Source organism: Eptatretus burgeri, chromosome 16 (genome assembly GCF_056783735.1).
Source record: "Eptatretus burgeri isolate ZD-2024b chromosome 16, Ebu_testis_v1, whole genome shotgun sequence".
In the NCBI taxonomy this organism is placed as follows: Eukaryota; Metazoa; Chordata; class Myxini; order Myxiniformes; family Myxinidae; genus Eptatretus; species Eptatretus burgeri.
Genome location: NC_140976.1, coordinates 48,743,745 through 48,766,244, shown reverse-complemented (window position 1 = coordinate 48,766,244; position 22,500 = coordinate 48,743,745). Strand labels below are relative to the sequence as shown.

The 22,500-nt window shown below is 41.3% G+C and overlaps 1 protein-coding gene across 7 annotated transcripts in view; it reads left to right on the top strand.

Annotated features, from left to right (window-relative positions):
* Positions 1-22,500, top strand: part of HIP1 (huntingtin interacting protein 1) — a 438,658-nt gene that overhangs the window by 244,275 nt on the left and 171,883 nt on the right. For all 7 annotated transcript variants that reach the window (XM_085858611.1, XM_085858616.1, XM_085858610.1 and 4 more), the window contains 3 exons: positions 1,930-1,990; positions 3,350-3,533; positions 3,665-3,753. In XM_085858611.1, the coding sequence (XP_085714737.1) occupies positions 1,930-1,990; positions 3,350-3,533; positions 3,665-3,753 (334 nt within the window). The remainder of the gene's footprint in view (positions 1-1,929; positions 1,991-3,349; positions 3,534-3,664; positions 3,754-22,500) is intronic.

The following is a 22,500-nucleotide window of genomic DNA, read 5'->3' as shown; positions in this document are numbered from 1 at the left end:
AATTGTTGAAATTTAAAAATCCTTTGGTATCCACATGTGTATTTCTTTGATTTGCAGTGGAACAAAACAAAAGAAACCTGAAAAAAATGACTACATCTTAGCTTATTCCACACAGAAATCCTAAAAATGTCCCGTACAATATTATTGGCACCTTTCAGAAGTTGTTTGAAATAATTAGATTTCAAGTCGGTAATTCTCCTTCACTTTGGAATTGTACTCACAAGTGGGGAGTTGCAGGTGCCTGTGATATAAAAATCACTCATTCAACCAGTTTGAATGGAGAAAAGGAGTCATTCTGCTGTTTTGTGTGAATTGGTGTACCACAATGAGCATGGAGAAAAGAAAGAAAACCAAAGAATTGTTTGAGGAGGTCAGACACAAGATTGTAGCCAAGCACGGACAATCTCAAGGCGACAAGTCCATCTCTAGAGACCTTGATGTTCCTGTGTCAAACATACGCAATCTTATAAATAAGTTTTAGGCCCATGGTACTGTCGCCAACCTCCCTGGATGTGGCCGCAAGAGAGAACTTGATTGAAGATTGCAGCGAAGGACTGTTTGAATGGTGGAGAAAGCACTTCGATCATCTGCCAAACAGATTCAACTTGACCTTTAGACGCAAGGTACGACAGTTTCAACTCACACCATCCGTCACCAACTCAATGAAAGGGGGTTCTATGGTAGGAGACCCAGGAGGAGCCCACCAAGACCAACGGTGCATCACCACTACTACCGAGTGTGGGGGTACTGCTAATGCAATGCCCCTATTACCAGTATACTGGTACTCATTTTGCCGACCTCGGAAGGTTGACAGGCTGCCTCAACCCCACCTGGTATCAATTCAACAGCCTGCAAGTCCTCCAATTTTAAGTTTGTACTTTTTGGAAATGGATAGCTTGGGATATATTTGTCTTCTTGAATACAGCACAAGGTTGTGGGGTCACATAATTTGGCTGAGGGCACAGCTGTGCCACTGATGCGGTGCCATCTGCTCGTTAGGGCAGGAATTTGCAATCTGCTCATGGTGCCGGCAATAGCTTGCCTACACTTTGTGAAGGACACCCTGGAGTCTTTAAGGTCCACAAACAAATGCAGGCCGACGGGATACCCGTTTAACGTACATCCGAGCGATGACGCATGGATTGTTAATTCACCCTGCATTTGAAACACCCAACCTGGAATGACAGTTTATAGCTGAGTGGGGGATCAAACCCAGATGAGACAGCTTTGAGGCGAGTGTGCATACCTCTCAGCCATCCTGTTTCCCCAATATCTTGGTAAAAAGCTGAGAGCTACAGGTTTTTGAAGAATATTTTTGTTTCACAATTTCCACAAATCCTATTCAAACAAAAAGCTCTCCAGCACCACCCATTATAACTCTGTCCATGTGCTTTCTTCACCATTTGGAAACCATTCTTTCTCTTTAGAGTTCGTATCCCTGGGGCTGTACACCTTTCTTATTTCACCATCTCTCGGAACTTTAAACTTCTCCTTTTTTTGACATCTTTGCCAAGTACCCACAATTGTGTTTGCAAACCCAATGGACGCCCGGGCTTGTTAGTGTGGCTCACGTTGTCCGTGGAATTGCCTTGTACTTACTTGAGTTGATTTGAGCTTTGGGATTGGATCTGCAGTTAAAGTGAAAAGTGACAGCTTCTTTTGCAGCAGCAGAAACTCTCCATTGTGAAGTCAGCAGGTGTACCTACTTTTACAAAATATTTTATCAGAAAGAGTATAATGCTCATACCCCAGCTATTATTTTACAGCTAAAATGATATCAATCTGATGTACCACTTGACAACTTTTCTGTGAGTTTGCTTTGTCTAGCATTCGTGGTCCTTGATGATTAATTAATTTGTTAGAGTTTCAGCAAAGCCATCATTTTATTTGCTTGCATTCCCTTCCTGCAATACATGACCCACGACCCAGGGAGAAGTTTGCTCGTGAGTTGGGCAGCCTGAAAGAAGAGCTTGATACCTGTCGGCTGGAGGTGAGTCAGAGAAGTAACTACATTCAATTAAGCACCAAGTTTAAAATGAACCTTTGTCCCGAACATCTGACAGAGAAACAATTATGATTACTATTATTGAAACGGTTCTCAAAAGCAGACTCGTATTGATGGAGTCATTTCATAAATATAATCTTTTTGTTATAATCTCATCACAAGTTTTACCATTTTTGAATAATTCCCATTTAACTTGGTTGCACGTGGAGGGAGTGGTGGAAATGGAAACATTTTGGATGAAGAATATTGTCCCAGCATAACAAACGACGGCCATAGTGATGCTTGTAATGGTGATGGGCAGGCACTGTGCTCAAAATGAGGGACCAATGTCGTGCCAATGCCATTGATGATTATCAGAGGCGTTCGGCGATAGCTCATTGTAGTTTAACCAACATCTAATAGAGAATGTTCGTTTGCTTGAAACAATTAATTTTTTTTCTCTTAAATCGCGCACAAGAGAGCGATTTAAAGGATGTGGAGTGTGACCAACCTCATTAGTGTCTCCCACGCAAACAAAGCTCATGAATAATCTGATTTTTTTTTTCCTGCACCAGCCTCTAAAAAGATTTGTTATGACTTGGGGCAATATGGACATACATCGTACTGTGCATCACTGCCACCGAATTCACAAATATGAGCTCACGAGTTTGAATGTTTATCGTCAAAAGATGAATGCTGCTATCTGCTTCGGTGAAAGCGTGTCGAAGGTACTGCCACTCGTCAAGGAATTAGGCATTTCCAAACATTTCACGATAGGATTCCTGGGACATCTAAATCATCATCGGCTGACATGCCCAGCTCATAAAAGTGTACATTGTAGGTAGTATGTACACCCTACTTTTTGTGAATTCTTTTGCGAAATAAATAGTTGTAATAACAGAGGAGAGATAACAGTGTGTAAGGAAGCAAGACGGCAAAACATCGTCGGGATTTTGTGTCTCCCTCATGATCCATTGTAATCAATTTGTTGGTAACCTGGGAAGAGTGATAAATGTTGCTTGTCAATGATGAATGGTGATCATTTTGGAGAAGGAAATGTCGATCAGCTTTGTTGTAACTAGTCTATTCTAAGGCAACTCTACTAAAACAGTAAAATAGTTTCAATTGCCAATGTAACAACGATATTCATGCCTTTTTTAAAAATGCTTAACGTCAACTTTTTGCCTTTGTGAATTTGCTCAATATCACAGTATCTCAGGGGAAGTCAAGAATCATTGCTTTGAAGGTGGCCTTTACCCTGTTGGCACTATTATAAAAGAATTAGGGGCTTTACTGCAGAAAGCAAGTGATTAGGTGGCAGTTCCCACCAGGTTTCTTGCTGTGAGTTGGTGATGTGGCTTGCAGGCTGAGCGTGGCATGGCCTTGCTACGTGCAAGATTGGGCGAGCTGGAAGCCGATCTGGCTGAGCAGGTTCATTTGCGGCGTCAAGCAGTCGAGGAAGCCGAGTTTGTACGGGCGGAAATGGAGGAACTACAAAGGCAACGAGAGGATGAGGAACGAACGCACCGAAGCCTCACCGAAATCGAAAGTATGACCATTATTGAGGTTCCTTCCTCCTTTTTCATTATATTTAGGATTCTGCACTGAGTGCAAAGGGAAACTGTTATTAGAGACTCGGTCAAAAGATTTTCATGAACAGAGTGGTTCTGTCCCTTGCAGAGCGAGCACAAGCAAATGAACAGCGTTACAACAAGCTCAAGGAGAAGTACACAGAACTGGTGCAGAACCATGCCGACCTGCTCCGCAAGGTATGATGTGTAGGCAATCCAAAGCACATTGTAGAGATAGATAATGGTGTCGTTTTCCTCAGTTTCGCTCATCAAAAATGGCGATGATTTGGACATAATTATCTGGATACATGAGCCTCATATTTATTACCTTGTGCACACGAAGCGAAAGTAGGGTTAAGCAATAGGTTCACTTCTGTTTGTCCGTCTGTCCGTCAATGTCAGTTCATGATCAAGGAACTACTTTTTTTGTATACACTGTCCAGGCTCATTTCAGAGCTAACACACATTACGTACAAGGAGAGCAGGAGACAAGCGGGGTGGGAGAGCGAACAAAAAAAGTGTGGAACAGAGACATAAGGAGATCTGTGGAAGGGAAAGGGATGTGGTGGAGAACATGGGGTATACAAGATGGACATTACAGGGATTTTCAGGAAGGAAAGCAGGGAATTTGAAGGAGGTGGGTTTGAGGTGGATTAACGGGGGTAGAAAAGATTGTAGTTTTGGATGGGAGAAGATAAGACATGGTGGTGAAGAACTTTTTTGAAGACTTGGAGGGAAAAGTGGGGTTGAAAAGAGAGTGGGGGCTTGTTCCAAAGATGGGAAAAAGGAATGAAAGAGTAAGGGTGAGCAGTGATTCTTGATTTTGGTAGTTTTTGGGGTGCACATCTATCACAGACAGAGCAGGGGCGGGGGGGGGGGGCGCAGCAGGAGATTAGACGGTGGAAGACAGAAAGACCACTGACCTGCCTGCGGTGAGAGAATGAGAGGCCCAAAGACTCAGCCTCATCGCGGGAGATACCAATGATCCTAAATGCCTTGGTTTCCACAGCGTGAAGTCGAGAAATGTGAGAGGTGGGAGCACCAGCACAGAAGGAGGAGCAGCACTCCATCAGGCTGTGGACGAAAGCTTTGTATGTGTTCAAGAGCTCAGGTGTGCCAAGGAAGGACTTTGCACGATGGAGCATGCCCAGTCGGTGACTGGCTTTTGAGGCCAGCTTGGAAATGTGGCTTTCCCAGGAAGGATCATGGCAGATAGTGAGACCTAGAAGCTTGAATGAAAGGACTTCTTCAAGAAGATTGTTGAGAAAGTAGATGGGGGAGTTTTCCAGGCAGTCTTTTCGGAGGGACATAGTGAGAGTGTGAGATTTGTCAGGATTGAAAGACATGTTCCACATATTGGACCAGTTTGTGATTTTATCCAGTTCTGCAGAGAGCGAAGAAGCTGTTGCTTTCCGGTCTGAGGGATGGTAGATGGTACGGCAGAGGGTGGCGTCATCAGCAAAGAGATAAAGAGGATTTTCCAGTGTCGGAGAGATCATTGATGAAAACCAGAAAAATAACATGGCCAAGAACAAATTGGTGTTGAAAGGGATGGTGGAGGAAATTATCACGATATGGCATTTATGCATGAAAAAAATCATGGACTCAATACATTCATGTCAACACAGGGGAATTTTGAATTTGGTTGTTTACTTCATTTCAATTGAATGTTATGATTTCAACATGAATCGGAACATGAATCGGACACGAACCTGCAGTTCAGCAGTATTTTGGCTCTGAATTTGTTCCAATCAGAAATGCACAGAGGAGTGAGATTTTTTTTCGTCTGTTTTTGCCTGTCTGGCAATCAAACAAAATTGAAAAATCATTTCAAACAGGAAACTTACTGTTTTTAAAGACATCACAAAGGACACAAACAACAATCACAAATAGCTATTGTGACATGTTAAATGAGGCAGTGCAATAGACACTGCGTCAACAGCGGTAAACTTCCCAAATAAAGATTTTTATATGACCTTTGCAATCATTATTTTATTTCAATTGAATTATATACTTAACACTGCATGGGGTAAGGTGTTCTACGAACTCTCGAGTTCATTCAGTGTTAAGGAACTGAATTTCTTTCTTTCTTTTGATATTACTTTCTTGCAATTGTGATTTCAGTAGCTTTGATTTGGGTAACCAAGAACCATGGCTTAAAAGGTCATGAGGGATACATGCAACACAGAGTTGAATGTTATAATTGCACAGCCTACATGGATTCAGCTTCAAGGCCTTCAATGCTCAATCTGGGCATTGGCGTTGAAAGGGATGGTGGAGGAAGTTGTCATGAAATGGCATTTATGCATGACAAATCATGGACTCAGGACATACATGTCAACACAGGGGAATTTTGAGTTAACTTGGTTGTTTACATCTATCTACTTTTGGTTTTGTGTGCAAGAAACCGGAAGTCTTCCCCAACAAACCTATCGCAGTCGTGATCACTCTAAACTCATGAGCATCTGCGTTTTCATGCTGTGACGTTGCTCTTCAATTGCAGCACTTTACCATTTTCCAATCTTAGCTTGGAATAAAGCCATATGCAAGTTTGTCAGAACTCATGTCGACATGAATTTACGAGATTTGAGGGGAGATATTTTAAAGTATTCAGGGCATTTGGACAAACTTTGTGATGAAGAGGAGGACCAGCTAATTGAACCAGGTGACTTTTTACCTATGCCACTGAAGGGGGAAGGAGGTTATGTTTTCAACCCTGTCTGTCTGTTTGTGTGAAGGATATCTCAAAAAGTTGTGTCTGATGAACTTTGGTGGAGAGGTTGGGTGTCTGACAAGGCCGAACTGATTAGATTTTAGTGAAGATCTGAATCCTGATCCGGCTACTAGAATTTTTTAGTGATTCTTCACCATTGAGAGATCGGGCTAAACCAATATGTAACACGATATCTCAAAAAGTTGTTGACGGATTTGGATGAAATTTGGTGAACAGGTTGGGTTTGTGATGAGCACAAATTGTTTCGATTTTGATGAAGATCCGCATCCTGATCTGGATATGAGAATTATTTAATTTGAAAAGTGACTCTTCACCATTGAGAGACGGGGCCAAAAACGATATATAGCATGACATTTCAAAAATGTATTGGACCCGATATGTTCTCCTGGATCAGGCATTGTGTGGCGGAGGTATGCGCTCTACCGAGTGCCTTTCTAGTTTCATTCTCAATGTATATAAGTTTGAGGTGCATGGAAGAGCGAGGAAACGACGGGTCAATTGGCACCGTGTTGAAAAGTACTGCCTTCTATTCTTCTTCAAAAAAGGAAAAAATGTTCGAATGAAACAAAGACAGATACCAACATCAATCTTTATTCTACCATAGTACGTATTTATTTCTCAACGTAATCACCACTGTGGTCCACACATTTCTATCAACATCCAAGTAGTTTTGTGATGCCGTCATGATAGAACTCTGTGTTGCTGACTTATTCAGTGCTTCACAGCAGCCTTGATGTCATCATTGGAAGAAAAATGTTCTCCACAAAGGTGCTCCTTAAGTTTGGGGAAGAGATGAAAATCTGACAGAGCCAAGTCCGCGCTGGCAATCCTGAGTGGTGGTACTCCATTTACCGTCTCTTACTCTCAGGATCATTATGGTTCACCCAACTCTCATCACCAGTCATCTCCACTCATCTCATCTCCAGTCAATCATCTCAATTCTTATCTCTCGTCATGTCTCGTCATTGTCTCATCTCTCATCATTGTCTCATCTCTCGTCATTGCATATGGCTTTATTCCAAGCTAAAGGCCCGGTCACACCTTGACGTTTTACCCAGCGATGGCAACGTATTAAAATGTATGCAAAACGCTGGCTTACGTTGAACTTTTGATGTTTTTTTTTAAAGATTCGGACGTATTCATAGCGACTTGGTCTTATGTATAACGCATTGGTAACGGACACAGAACGTTTCGTTGTGTTATAGATAACTTATACCAACGAATGCTGAACCTGTTGTCGGCCTACACAACCGATGCCCAACGATAGTCTAACTTAGGCATAGCGCGTTGCACGCATCGCCGACGATGTCGTGACGTAGCCTATTAAAAGGCTGACGCACAACGATTCGAATCATAACTGCCATAGAAATGGAAGTGTCAACATCGCGGTCACACCTTGGCGATCTTGCCAGCGTATGCCGACCTAAGAAAAATGTGTCTAAAACGTTGGGGCACGTCAAATACGGTATGAGTAAGTTTGGTATACGTGAGTAGAATGCTAAAGTACGCTATCATACGTCGTAGTAAGTAGAGTACGTCAAGAAATTTTAAACATGTTCAAAATTTTACGACGTACTCGGCGTATGACACACGTTCCGCATGCGATGGGGATAAGTTTTACACACGATATGTGGACGCTTACACACGTCCACAAAGGCTACTTATAAGCTACTCATAAGTCGAAACACGTCGCGGTAATGTCTTTTTTACGCGAAACTTATTTCTAACTTATGTTTGACGTGCTTTGAACCAATTCTTTACGTAGTCCCAACACACGTCGACGTATGTAGACGTATTCCAATGACGTCTTCCGGTCGACAAAAAAAAATAAATGAACGTGTTTCTAACTTACAACTGCCATATAAAAACGTGTTCCCAGCGGTTTTGGGAATTGGTATATAAAAATGCTGCTCATAAAAGGGGAACCCAACAGTGTTTTCGAGTCCTTTTTGAGTCGATGTCCATGTCAGCAGTAACAGTATCAGTATCAGTATTAGTATTAGTATTAGTATTAGTAGTAGTTTGTTCATGTTGGCAGTAGTAGGTGAGTGTGAGGGGGAGGGTGTGGGTTATGATGGATCATCCTTGCGTTTAACGATTTAAATGATAAACTCAACGATTTAAATGGCTGCATCTCCACTATTGAAAGTAGACGCTTGCGCTCAACAATTGGATTTTTTTTACACTCAACGACTTTTAAACGGTACCACTCAGCTATTTTCATTGTTTACAATGAACGATTTTAAATTGCTGTCACTCGCCTTTGTTTTTTGACGCTGGGGTTTGGAAATTTGAAGCGTTTCTTCTGAACGTGTTAAAACGCTCAAACTCGACTATTTTAAATAGACGCTGCCGATGGACAATTGGAATCATAGCCAAGCTAGACATCGAAGTGTGAACATCCTCGTCATGCCGAAGAAAAGTTTGAAGAATGCTGCAAATAAGTGTCCTGGCCGTGGCCGTGGCCGTGGACGCTGACGCAAGGACGATCCATTATACCGACGTCTTTCAGCCTATGAGTAACTTAAAAGTAACGTCTGTCGATGTGTGGCAACGATCGCGTAACGTGCCAACAAAACGTTAATCATAGGTTAGAAATAAGTTTCGGGTACGCTAAACATTACCTCGACGTGTCTCAACTTATGATTAACTTACAAGTAGCATGTGTTGACGTCTGTCAACGATTGCAGACCGTGCATACAACTTGTGGCCAGGGTAGCGGAATGTGTGAGTCATACGCCGACATACGCCGTGAAATTTCAAGCATGAAAAAATTTGAGGACAACCAAAAAGTACAACGTATAAAGCCAATGTACAACGACGTATGGCTGTGTTTTTCAGCGTGCTCTCAATGTTATCAAAACTTACCCATAACGTATTCAACGTGTGCCAGCGTTTTAGAAAAAAAATTCAAAAATCGGCATACGTTGGCTAAAACGTCAAGGTGTGACCGGGCCTTAAGATTGGAAAATGGTAAAGTGCTGCAATTGAAGAGCAACGTCACAGCATGAAAACGCAGATGCCCATGAGTTTAGAAGCACTTCATGCTTCATGGCACTGACGATGCTGTGCTGCCCTCTGCCATTTTGACGATTGTAGCACGAAGACATCCAGTGTCAGACTCATGACACTTCACAACCAGTGGTGGGAAGAAATATTGTGTGGACTGTGCTGTGTTTCATTAAAATATATTTTCCTGTTTTGGAGAAAACGAATAGAAGGCGTTACTTTTCATCATGGCCTCATACAACAAACTGTCAGTGGAGAAGTAGGACCACATGCGAATACAATAAGCAAAGTAATGGACAAACAGGAAATGCCAGGTCAGAGAGAGAGAGAGGAAGAGGAAGAGGAATAGGAAGAAGAAGGGAGCACAGAGTAAGCTGTAAGTCCTTCCACCATTTCAAATCAGTCATATTTTTTAGGATGCTTTGGAAAGACAGTTATAGATTTTAGAGTCAGGTTCAAGAAAGCTAATGACTAAGATAAATACAAGGGCACTTATCTACAGAAGGGGGCTATTTGACCGATCCTGCTTGTGCAATGCACACACCATATTAGCGTTATCTCATGTAGCATCCTCATCCTTTCATATCTAACTTTCCGATCCCATTTTGGCTCTTGACAAAATAATTTGGTGAATGTACATGAACACAATGGCTTACTCTTTTCAAAATATACTGCACTATCTTCAACATCCACAACATACATGCAGACAGAATAACGGGTATAAGTCCCCAATAGAAGGATGGTGTGCTTTGAAGTGTTGTTCCCCTTGCCAGCACAATACCTGGATGGCAGCTTTGGTTCGATTTCACCTCGCAAGGGACCAAATCCAGGATCAAACAGCTTGGATGGAAGCACTCCACGAACTGAGCTATCATGCGATCCCTCATCCTAAAACACTTGCACATTTTGTGGAGGTCTCCCATCCAAGTAATCATCTTGCATCATATGTGTATCTACCTGGGAGTCAATTGAGTACAGCCTACATTTGGCATAATTTTCTGAGGGGCACGCCAACACTGCCGTTGCAGTGTAGCTTAGGGCAGTTATTTGGAATATGGCCAGGGTACCGCCATAATTTGCCTATTCTTCGGAAACCTTTAACATCCACCAACTCATGTAAGTGGACGAGTCCTCAGCTTTCCATCCAGTGCACTTTGTGATGCAATCAATGCTCTGTCTGTGAAGCACAAATCTGACCATTTAAAACATGGACCTGACAGCTCTAAGTTAAGGGGACTACCTTTGCACCATCCTGTCAGAACATCAAACTACTGACAATACTCAACTCAACAAAGCTTCTGGGATTTTATGGAACGAGTCAATACCCGCTCCATCCAGGAGTGTTTGTGAAGTAATACGGAGGTATGTGGATGCAATTCTTATCCATTATACTCTCCTAACAGGAGGATGGCATCCATTATAATTTTCTGGACATGGGATTACACACAATGCCTTCAGAAAGTATTCATACCCCTTGACTTTTGTCACATTTTGTTGTGTTACAGCCTGAATTTATAATGGGTTATATATAAAATATTTTGTCACTGATCCACACACAATAGCCCATAATGACAAAGCGAAAACATGTTTTTAGACATTTTTACAGGTTAAGAAAAATTGAAAAAATGAAATGTCTTGCGTCAATAAGTATTCAACCCCCTGAGTCATTGCCTTGTAAAAGTGCCTTTGGCAGCGATTACAGCTTCGAGTCTTCTTGGGTATGTCTGTATGAGCTTTGAACATCTGAATTTGGTAATTTTCTCCCATTATTCCTTGCAGATTTGTTCAAGTTCTGTCAAGTTGGATGGGGAGCATTGGTGAACAGAAATCTTCAAGTCTTTCCACAGATTGTCAATGGTATTCAAATCAGAGCTTTGCCCGGGCCACTCAAGGACTGACACGTTCATGTTCTAAAGCCATTCCAGTGTTGCTTTTGCTGTATGCTTGCAGTTGTTGTCCTGTTGGAACGTAAATCTTTGCTGCAGTCGAAGGTCTTTTGCACTCTGACGCAGGGTTTCATCAAGGATTTGCCTGTATTCCATTCATTGTTCCCTCTATCCTTACAAGTCACCCAGTCCCTGCTGCTGAAAAGCATCCTCATAGCATGATGCTGCCACCACCATGCTTCACAGTAGGGAAGGTGTTAGATGGGTGATTAGCTGTGCTCAGTTTCTGCCAGATGTAGCATTTTGCATTCAGGCCAAAGAGTTCAATTTTTGTCTCATCAGACCACAGAATATTTTTCCTCATGCTCTCAGAGTCTTTGTTGTGCCTTTTTGCAAACTCCAGGCATGCTGTCATGTGCCTTTTTCTTTGGAGTGGCTTCTGTCTGGCCACTCTCCCATAAAGCCTAGATTTGTGAAGTGTTGAAGAGGCTGGTGTCCTTCCGGCAGGTTCTCCCATCTTAGCCAAGGAACTCTATTTCTGTCAGAGTGGTCATTGGGTTCTTGGTCACCTGCCTGAAAAAGGTCCTTCTTTCTCAGTTTGGTCAGACGGCCAACTCAAGGAAGAGTCTGGGTACCATCGTTCCATATTCTTCCCATTTCCTAATGATGGAGCTCACTGTGCTCTTGAGAACTTTTCAACACTACAAATTGTTTTATACCCTTCCCCAGATCTATGCCTCCTCACAATTCGATCTCGGAGTTCTACGGACAGTTCCTTGGACTTCAAGGTAGAGGTTCTGCTCAGACATTAACCGTCAACTGTGGGACCTTATAATGAAAGGTGTGTTTCTTAATAAATCATGTCCAATCAAATGAATTGGCCACAGGTGGACTTCAATGAAGTTGTGGAGACATCTCAAGGATGACCAAAGGAAATTGGATGCACCCGAGCTCAATTTGGAGAGTCATAGCGAAGAGGTCGAATATTTATTGACGTACGACATTTCAGATTTTCATTTTTAATCGATTTGTAAAATTTTCGAAAAACATGTTTTCACTTTGTCATTATGGGGTATTTGTGCAGATCAGTGACAAAAAATTTATATTTAATCCATTTTAAATTCAGGCTGCAACAACAAAATGTGACAAAAATCGAGGGTTGTGAAGACCTTCAGAAGGCACCGTAAGTTTCGACTGATACTCTTTCCAGTTGAAATGTTTGACAATGTGCATTTCATCAATTGTCATCATCGTGTGATTTGTAGTAATGCGCACAAGGAAGCTGTAACATCACAGAAGAGTGTGAAGTAAGACATTGTTGTTTGTTTTTTCGAGTTTATGAAAGTTTTTAGCAATGGATTCTAGCACTCACCATTTTAGGTTAGGATTTCTTTGTTGACGACATTGTTGATCAGGTGTTTCCTTTCCTTACCGCCCAATGTCAAGATGTTTATCCCCTGGAAGGTGAATATTTGCCTTTTTCTACCTTGTGATTCCCATAGCAGCAATGTTTGAGTTGTACTGTATCTGAGTATACAAGTAGGTAACTGTCAGTTCTTCTATTCATCCACCTCCATGGAATGAGCAAAACTGGCGATTTACATGTGGTGTTGCAACGTGAGCGCAAGACCTTTAGTCCAGCTGTATTTGTTTACTCAGGCCGAGAACCCCATTTACAGCCAAGGCGATGTGCTAATCTCCAGTTGTCTTTTTTTTATTGTGTCGTCTTTATTCAGGCACAACTTTGAACTGACAGGCTTTATAGGCTCAGCGTATGAAGAAAGTAACCCTTCCCCACCTTCAGGGTGTAGGGACAGGTTATTTTTATTATGGCCAGGGGGACCCAAAATATACACACAAAATTTGGTGCAGATTGGTCCTGCCATTTTAATGTGATAAGGAACACGCATACAGATCCACAGACATTGCCTTTGTATTCGGTGCATGCCACCAGGTAGGTTGTAAAAGTTTTTATTATCAAGCTGGTGCTTTGACTCTAGTTTGAATTGTTTGATATGGAAACGAGATCAGAAGACTATTCATAGGCAATATTGTACTCGTGTCTACGGGGGAACAATGTGACAGGCATGTATGTTATCTCCGCATGCACCAGCCCATATCCACGGGGCTTTCACCCCTGAACAACCGAACGATGATTGGCCAATGGCACCGCAAGGGAGGGACATTCACATCAATGGATTTTATCACCCGATCTAATTGTCCCTGTTACCTCACAGGTTCTTCCTGCCAATGGCGTGACAAGATGACATCCCCACACTGATACTAACAATAAATTACAAACGACGACTCTGAAAAATTACCAGGAGCAGGAATAAACATGATGCTATTCAATCAATTACAAAGGAAGACACCAGGCATAAAATCCCGGCGAAGCCTCAACCAAAGATGACACATAACACTCATCTAATGATTACAGTGAAATACCTCCAGCCTCTACTATGGCCGCAGATCTGTACAAATGAAGGGATGGCCGGGATTGCTGGAAAGACAAAGGAATTGAAAACAACCTGCGAGAGCCCAGCCGCCGCACAGCGGTTGTCTTCGCATGCCCAAAAATAGGTCCACATCAATCCTGGCGCAGTGAAACTGAGCTTCATTGGACCCATAACAAATAATAAATCAGGGGAAGGAGGGGTGAAGGAGGAATGGACAACATATGCAGCAATTGTAACTTATAATTAATCCCCGACCTTGTGTGCATATATACACGGAACATGTACTGATGTGGAATTTCCCTTCATTTACAACGCATGTGCATGAACTTGCACATAAGGGGGTTCCCATTCGCTGCCCGACATGTAGCAGTACTTTAAGAATGAGAGAATCGACAACAAACCCCTTCCCTTGTTCCCCATCCCAAACCCACCTTTAGTAATCAACTACACTCCTTTATCACTCTCTTCTCTTGCCTGTGCAACTGTATTCTTTAGTCTGTTTCCGTGACCTCTCCCCGGCAGGATTTCAAGTCTGCTGTCCAACACCAATCATGATTGTTCCCATTTCCACTGCAAAGCTTTAATACACTCACTGAGCTAATTCCTGATTTATTTTGTGGTGCATCCATATGTTCTTGTCGTACTGTTTTCCTTTTGCTCCTTTTTATGTCTGTTCACCTGTACCTTGCTGTTATTCTCTACTTTTATGAGTCTTCATAGCTCAATAAATAATGACTTTTAAAATTATTATTATATGGGCTTCGAGGCTCATTTATAAGCTCCATGACAGGGGTAGAGGTGACCATAACAAAAGTAAACCATAGAAGTGCGTGTGGACAAGGGATGGAGAGACAGCACAGTGAATTTGGACACTTGGACAGCATAATTTGGGTATGTTTATGATTTATCAGTAAGTTAATCGTTGTTTCGATTTTGAAACAGTACCTTTTATTATTTTGAATGCAGCCTGCGGCTAGTGGTTGCATCTTTGCTGGGAGCACAGCTGTGCCACTGATGCAGTGCCCACTGTTTCCAGTAAGCTTTATGGTCAACCTCGGAAGGATGAGAGGCTGAATCAACCCACCTGGTGTTATGTATATGCATGACAGGGGCTCAAACTCAAGACCCGAAGATCTTAAAGCAGCCACCTTTACTGTTAAGCCAGCACCAGGCTGAATCATGAGTTAATCAAAAATCTTTTTAGAAAATGATGAAAAATTATTAATTTCCCCATAATTTCAGCATCTATTTACGTTAACTTTTGTAATGTGGAATTTCAAGTTGGCGCCTTTTTACTTGTATAAATTGGCTACTGTCATATTCCAAATATAATGTGCATTTTTTTTCACAAAGGATTTTATCTGGAAATCAGAGTGCATATGACACGTGGTTAAAATTAGGGTGCATATTCTATGTGTTAACAAATTATGGTGCGTATTATACATGGTAATTATATTAGGGTGTGTATTATACGTGGTAACAAATCAGAGTGCGTATTATACATGGTAACAAATTAGGGTGTGTATTTTATATGTGGTAACAAATTAGGGTGCGTATTATACATGGAAACAAATTAGGGGGCGTATTATACGTGGTAACAAATTTGGGTGCGTATTATATGTGGTAACAAATTAGGGTGCGTATTATACGTGGCAACAAATTAAGGTGCGTATTATACGTGGTAACAAATTAGGGTGCGTATTATACATGGTAAAAATTATGGTGCGTATTATACATGGAAATAAATTAGGGTGCGTTTTTACATGGAACCAAATTGGGCTGCATATTATACATGGTACCCAATTAGGGTGCGTATTATACATGGTACCAAATTAGGGTGCGTATTATACATGGTACCAAATTAAAGTGCCTATTATACGTGGTACCAAATTAGGGGGTGTATGATATGTGGTTACAAAATAGGGGGCGTATTATACATGGTACCAAATTAGGGTGCATATTATACATGGTAACAAATTAGGGTGCGTATTATACATGGTACCAAATTAGGGTGCATATTATACATGGTACCAAATTAGGGTGCGTATTATACATGGTACCAAATTAGAGTGCCTATTATACATGGTACCAAATTAGGGGGCGTATTATACATGGTACCAAATTAAAGTGCCTATTATACGTGGTACCAAATTAGGGGGTGTATGATATGTGGTTACAAAATAGGGGGCGTATTATACATGGTACCAAATTAGAGTGCATATTATACATGGTAACAAATTAGGGTGCGTATTATACATGGTACCAAATTAGGGTGCGTATTATACATGGTACCAAATTAGGGTGCGTATTATACATGGTACCAAATTAGAGTGCCTATTATACATGGTACCAAATTAGGGGGCGTATTATACATGGTACCAAATTAGAGTGCCTATTATACATGGTACCAAATTAGGGGGCGTATGATACGTGGTAACAAATTAGAGTGCCTTTTATACATGGTAATAAATTAGGGTGCGTATTATACGCACAAACTGGTCCATCACAAACTGGTACAACACGTGGAACATGTCTTTCAATCCAGACAAATCTCACACTCTCACTATGTCTCTTCGAAAGGACCGTTTACAAAACCCCCCCATCCACTTTCTCAACAATCCTCTGGAAGAAGTCTTTTCTTTCAAGCTTCTCGGTCTCACTATCTGCCATGACCTTTCCTGGGAAAGTCACATTTCCAACCTCGCCTCAAAAGCCAGTCGCCGACTGGGAATCCTCCGTCGTGCTAAGTCCTTCCTCGGCCCTCTTGAGCTCCTGACCACTTACAAAGCTTTTGTCCGAAGCCTGATGGAGTACTGCTCTCCCCTCTGGGCTGGTGCTCCTGCCTCCCACCTTTCTCGGCTTCACGATGTCGAAACCAGGGCATTTAAGATCATCGGCATCTCCCACAATGAAGCTGAGTCTTTGGGCCTCTCACTCAATCACCGCAGGTTGGTCGGTGGTCTTTCTGTCTTCTACCGACTTCTCTCCAGCCTTGCCCCCGCTGCTCTCTCTGCGATTTGTCCCCACCACATTTCCACAGGGCACTCAAGGTCCGCCAACAACCCCCTTCTGGTAAAACTACCAAAATCACGAATCACTGCTCATCTTCACTCTTTCATTCCTCTTTTTTCCCGCCTTTGGAATAAACTTCCTCACTCTATTCTTTCCCATTCTTCCCTCCAGGCTTTCAAAACAGCTGTTCACCACCACCTCTTATCTTCCCCCATCCAAATCCTCGATCTTTTCTACCCCCGATAATCCACCCAAGCCCACTTCCTTCATTTCTCCTGCTTTCCTTCCTGAAAGTCCCTGAAATGTCCATCTTCTCTTCGCCATGTTCCCCGTCCCATCCCCATCCCTCTCCCTTCCTCAGTTCACCTAATGTGTCTGTTCCCCACTGTTTTGTCCCTTCCACTCCCGCCCCTCTTGTCTCATGCCTCCTTGCTGTGAGTTGTGTGTTAGCTCTCATACGAGCCTCGACCAAGGTATACAAAAAAAAAAAAAAAAATACGTGGTAACAAATTAGGGTGCGTATTATATGTGGTAACAAATTAGAGTGCGTATTATATATGGTAACAAATTAGAGTGCCTATTATACGTGGTAACATATTAGGGTGCGTATTATATGTGGTAACAAATGAGAGTGCCTATTATACATGGTAACAAATTAGGGTGCGTATGATACGTGTTAACAAATTAGAGTGTGTATTATACATGGTAACAAATTAGGGTGCGTATTATACATGGTATCAAATTAAATTGTGTATAATACATGGTACCCAATTAGGGTGTGTATTATACGTAGTTACAAATTAGGGTGCGTATGATAAGTTGTAACAAATTACAGTGCGTATTATACATGGTAACAAAGTAGGGTGCGTACTTATTATACATGGTATCAAATTAGATTGTGTATTATACATGGTAACAAATTAGGGTGCGTATGATACGTGGTAACAAATTAGGGTGCGTATTATACATGGGAACAAATAACGGTGCGTATTATACGTGGTATCAAATTAGAGTGTGTATTATATGTGGTAACAAATTAGGGTGCATATTAAACGTGGGAACAAATTAGAGTGCGTATTATACATGGTAACAAATTAGGGTGCGTATTATACGTGGTACCAAATTAGAGTGCATATTATACGTGGTACCAAATTCGGGTGCGTATTATACATGGTAACAAATTTGGGTGTGTATTATACATGGTAACAAATTGGTGTGCGTATTATATGTGGTACCAAATTAGAGTGCCTATTATACGTGGTACCAAATAAGGCGGCGTATGATATGTGGTTACAAATTAGGGGGCGTATTATACGTGGGAACAAATTAGTGTGCGTATTATACGTGGTAACAAATTAGGGTGCGTATTATACGTGGTAACAAATGAGAGTGCCTATTATACATGGTAACAAATTAGGGTGCGTATGATACGTGGTAACACATTAGAGTATGTATGATACATGGTAACAAATTAGGGTGCGTATTATACATGGTATCAAATTAGATTGTGTATTATACATGGGAAAAATTTGTGTGCGTATTATATGTGGAAATAAATTAGGGTGCATATTAAATGTGGAAACAAATTCGGGTGCGTATTAAACATGGTAATAAATTAGGGTGCGTATCTACATGGTAACAAATTTGTGCGTATTATACGTGGTCGCAAATTTCGGTGCGTATTATACGTGGTAACAAATTGGCGTGCGTATGATACGTGGTAACAAATTAGAGTGCCTATTATACATGGTAACAAATTAGGGGGCGTATTATATGTGGTAATTATATGAGGGTGCATATTATACATGGTAACAAATTAGGGTGCGTATTATACGTGTTTACAAATTAGGGTGCGTATTAGACATGGTAAAAAATTAGGGTGCGTATTATATGTGGTAACAAATTAGGGGGCGTATTATATATGGTAATTATATTAGGGTGCATATTATACATGGTAACAAATTAGGGTGCGTATTATACGTGGTAACAAACAAGGGTGCGTATTATACATGGTACCAAATTCGGGTGCGTATTATATGTGGTACCAAATTAGAGTGCGTATTATACATGGTAACAAATTAGGGTGCGTATGAAATGTGGAAACAAATTAGGGTGTGTATTATACATGGGAACAAATTAGGGTGCCTATTATACATGGTAACAAATAAGAGTGCGTATTATATGTGGTATCAAATTAGAGTGTGTATTATACATGGTAACAAATTAGAGTGCCTATTATACATGGTAACAAATTAGGGTGCGTATTATACGTGGTACCAAATTAGGGTGCGTATTGTACATGGTAACAAATTAGGGTGTGTATTATACATGGTAACAACAAATTAGAGTGCATATTATACGTGGTACCAAATTAGGGTGCGTATTATACATGGTAACAAATTAGGATGTGTATTATACATGGTAACAAATAAGAGTGCGTATTTTACGTGGTAACAAATTAGGGTGCCTATGATACGTGGTAACAAATTAGAGTGTGTGTTATACATGGTAACAAATTAGGGTGCGTATTATACATGGTATCAAATTAAATTGTGTATAATACATGGTACCCAATTAGGGTGTGTATTATACGTAGTTACAAATTAGGGTGCGTATGATAAGTTGTAACAAATTACAGTGCGTATTATACATGGTACCAAATTAGGGGGCGTATGATACGTGGTAACAAATTTGAGTGCCTATTATACATGGTAATAAATTAGTGTGCGTATTATTCGTGGTAACAAATTAGGGTGCGTATTATATGAAGTAACAAATTCGAGTACCTATTATACATGGTAACAAATTAGGGTGCGTATTATGCATGGTAACAAATTAGAGTGCCTATTATAAATGGTAACAAATTAGGGTGCGTATTATACATGGTAACAAATAAGAGTGCGTATTATACGTGGTATCAAATTAGAGTGTATTATACATGGTAACAAATTAGGGTGCATATTATACGTGGTAACAAATTAGAGTGCGTATTATACATGGTAACAAATTAGGGTGCGTATTATACGTGCTAACAAATTAGGGTGCGTATTATATGTGGTACCAAATTCGGATGCGTATTATACATGGTAACAAATTCGGATGTGTATTATACATGGTAACAAATTAGTGTGTGTATTAAACATGGTAACAAATTCGGGTGCGTATTATTCATGGTAGCTAATTAGGGTGTGTATGATACGTCTGAACAAATTAGGGTGGGTATTTTACTTGGTAAAAAATTAGGGGGCGTATTATACGTGGTAATAAATTTGCGTGCATATTTTACATGGTTACAAAGGTTGAAAAAAATCGGAGTTTTTGCTGAGGAAATTAAATGAACAGGACAGCATGATAGGGCACAACTTGTGTCTGGATTTAGATCAGAGGAAAGAAGAAATGCAAATCTTACTGGCTTGTTATTCTCTCTGGAAGACCCAAGTCCTCTTCAGTCCAGCCCACTCTCGGAAGGTGACTCTTTGCTCCCACGTCCATCTCGGAATGAATTTGCCGAGACAACCAAAGTCATTTACATTCACTGCTTCCAAAACCATGGTAATGAGAATGAGGTCAAGGAAGACGGTGAGGATCAAACAGTCAGTGAAACAGAACCACCGAAGAAATTGAACAAGGCAGAGGAACTGGATGCTTTGATATCAGAAATGAAGAAAGGAGCAAAAGCAAAAGTGCTGGATCTGGAAACTTCACCCCAAGAAATCTTAATTTGTTTATAGACAGTAATGGCCATCTTGGTAAGCTCCAATGAATGTCGAAACTCATTAAAGGTATTCAATGCTATGAAGGTGAAACCTCCAACTTCGGTGGAGGGAGAGAGGAGTTTCAGTGTCGTTGGCTTCTTTGTTACAAAACTGCACACCTCTTTGAATGATGAGATTCTTGACAAGCTGTTTTCTTTGGTCTTATTTCATACGACAGTAACAATAAAGTTCTTTCTTACCATTTTCAGAAGTATTTAATTCTTTTAATCATTTTATCATTGATTAATTAGAAAATGCCATCATTCATCAGTTTTTCCACAAACTGATTAATTAGCCATGCACTAAGCACAATTTAAATAGGGGGGCAGTTGTCCTGAGGCCATATTGTGATGTGTGGAAAAAGGCAACAAATAACGTAAACGTGGACCGAGTCAAAATGAAAAATAAGATGGAGTCATAAGGGGGAACAGCAGGAGATGCCTCAGGTTCACCATCTAAATGTATGGTGGATATAATGTAACCGGATAGACTCAACAGAGACAATTCCACACTGGAGGGAAGAGGGGAACAAAGGAGTAGGTGTGGGGTTGTTAGCTTATATTTGGGGAGAGCAATGAGCTATGGGTGACTGGTTGAGCACACAGGACACGATGCGACTCGAAAGTGATGAAGGATTGATGGGGCGAAAGTGGCCAGACAGTTAGGCCACCAATTTGTCTGCTGTGGAAGAGGAGCACTTTTTGGAACTCAGCTTACAGTTGATTGACACCAATTACCCTCAGAGTACTGGATTGTACTGTCCCTCAGGGTATGGGTTAATATTTCGCGGTGCCAGCCCTTGGAGCAGAGCTTTTCTTGATAGTAATGCAGATTCATGTGCTGTACACTGTTTGGAGCTGAAAGAGCTGAGAATAGCCAAGGAATGACCTTACTTTATGAAGAATTCCAAGGAGGCCAAATGAGGGATCTGAACATCCCAGGAAGGAATTCAGATTGAAAGTCTGAGGAGCTCTAATTATGACACCTCTTTGAGAGATTTCTTTTTTGGGGGGATACAACATCAAGGCTCATGGAGGAGCTGGAACAAAGAATCAATCAGGACATAACAGAACAACAGGAACAAGAGAAGGGAAAACACACCAACAGCAGGGATGAGGAACAAAATAGAGGGGGACTTGGACAATAAGGGATGTGGGGAATAATGACAAGTAGGGAAAGACGCATGGGGTTGACAAGAGGGATACAGAAGCAAACTCGCGGGAAGGAGAAACTGGAACTTTCAAAAGAGAATGGTGTGGGGATGGTCAATGGGGGCAGAAAAGATCATGGTTATGGATGGGCGATGATCTGAGATTGTGGATAAAAACTGTCTTGAAGACTTGGAGGAAAGAAAGAGATTGAAGAGAATGTGGAAGTTGATTCCACAGATGGGGGTAAAAATAGAGGAACGACTGAGTTTAGGTGAGCAGTGATTCTGGATTTAGGTAGTTTCACCAGAAGAGAGTTGATGGTGGACCGTGTGCTCCCTGCAGAAACCTTGGGGTCATCCTTAAATGTACTTTTTAGATTGATCTAAAAAGTACATTTAGAGGGTAGTCATGTGGTCATCCTGAAGAGACAAGTGACTTTGTGCTAATTACTAACAACGAATGATATATCAGGTGAGGGACTATGCTGTTGCACAGTGGAGTCATCCACCAAAGTGATATGGTTGGGTTTCCAGAGAGGCAGAAAGGTCATTTTCATAATCCAGGAATAGGATAATGCCAGGATACTGCCTTGGGGGGGCACCAGCCTCAAGGTTATGGCAGTAAAACGCATTTTGTGCTTTGAAGATGCATTTCTTTTGAGCGGACAGGAAAGCCACCAGCTGACCCCAGATGCTATCATCATAAAAAGGTTAGTGACAAATAATGGGTGCCACCATGGTGTTGGCATGCTCGAGAAATGACCGATGAGAGTGCTTGGCCTCGGAGTTGGACTTCAGAATGTGCATCCACTCCTGAATTGTCAAAAGGGCCGCGTGTAGGAACAAGTCGCCCAGATGAATGTCAAACTTTTTGTGGGAAATTTGATTTGAAGATGTGGGACTCAATCTGGTGTCATTTGATTGCAATGCCTTGCTTATCCAA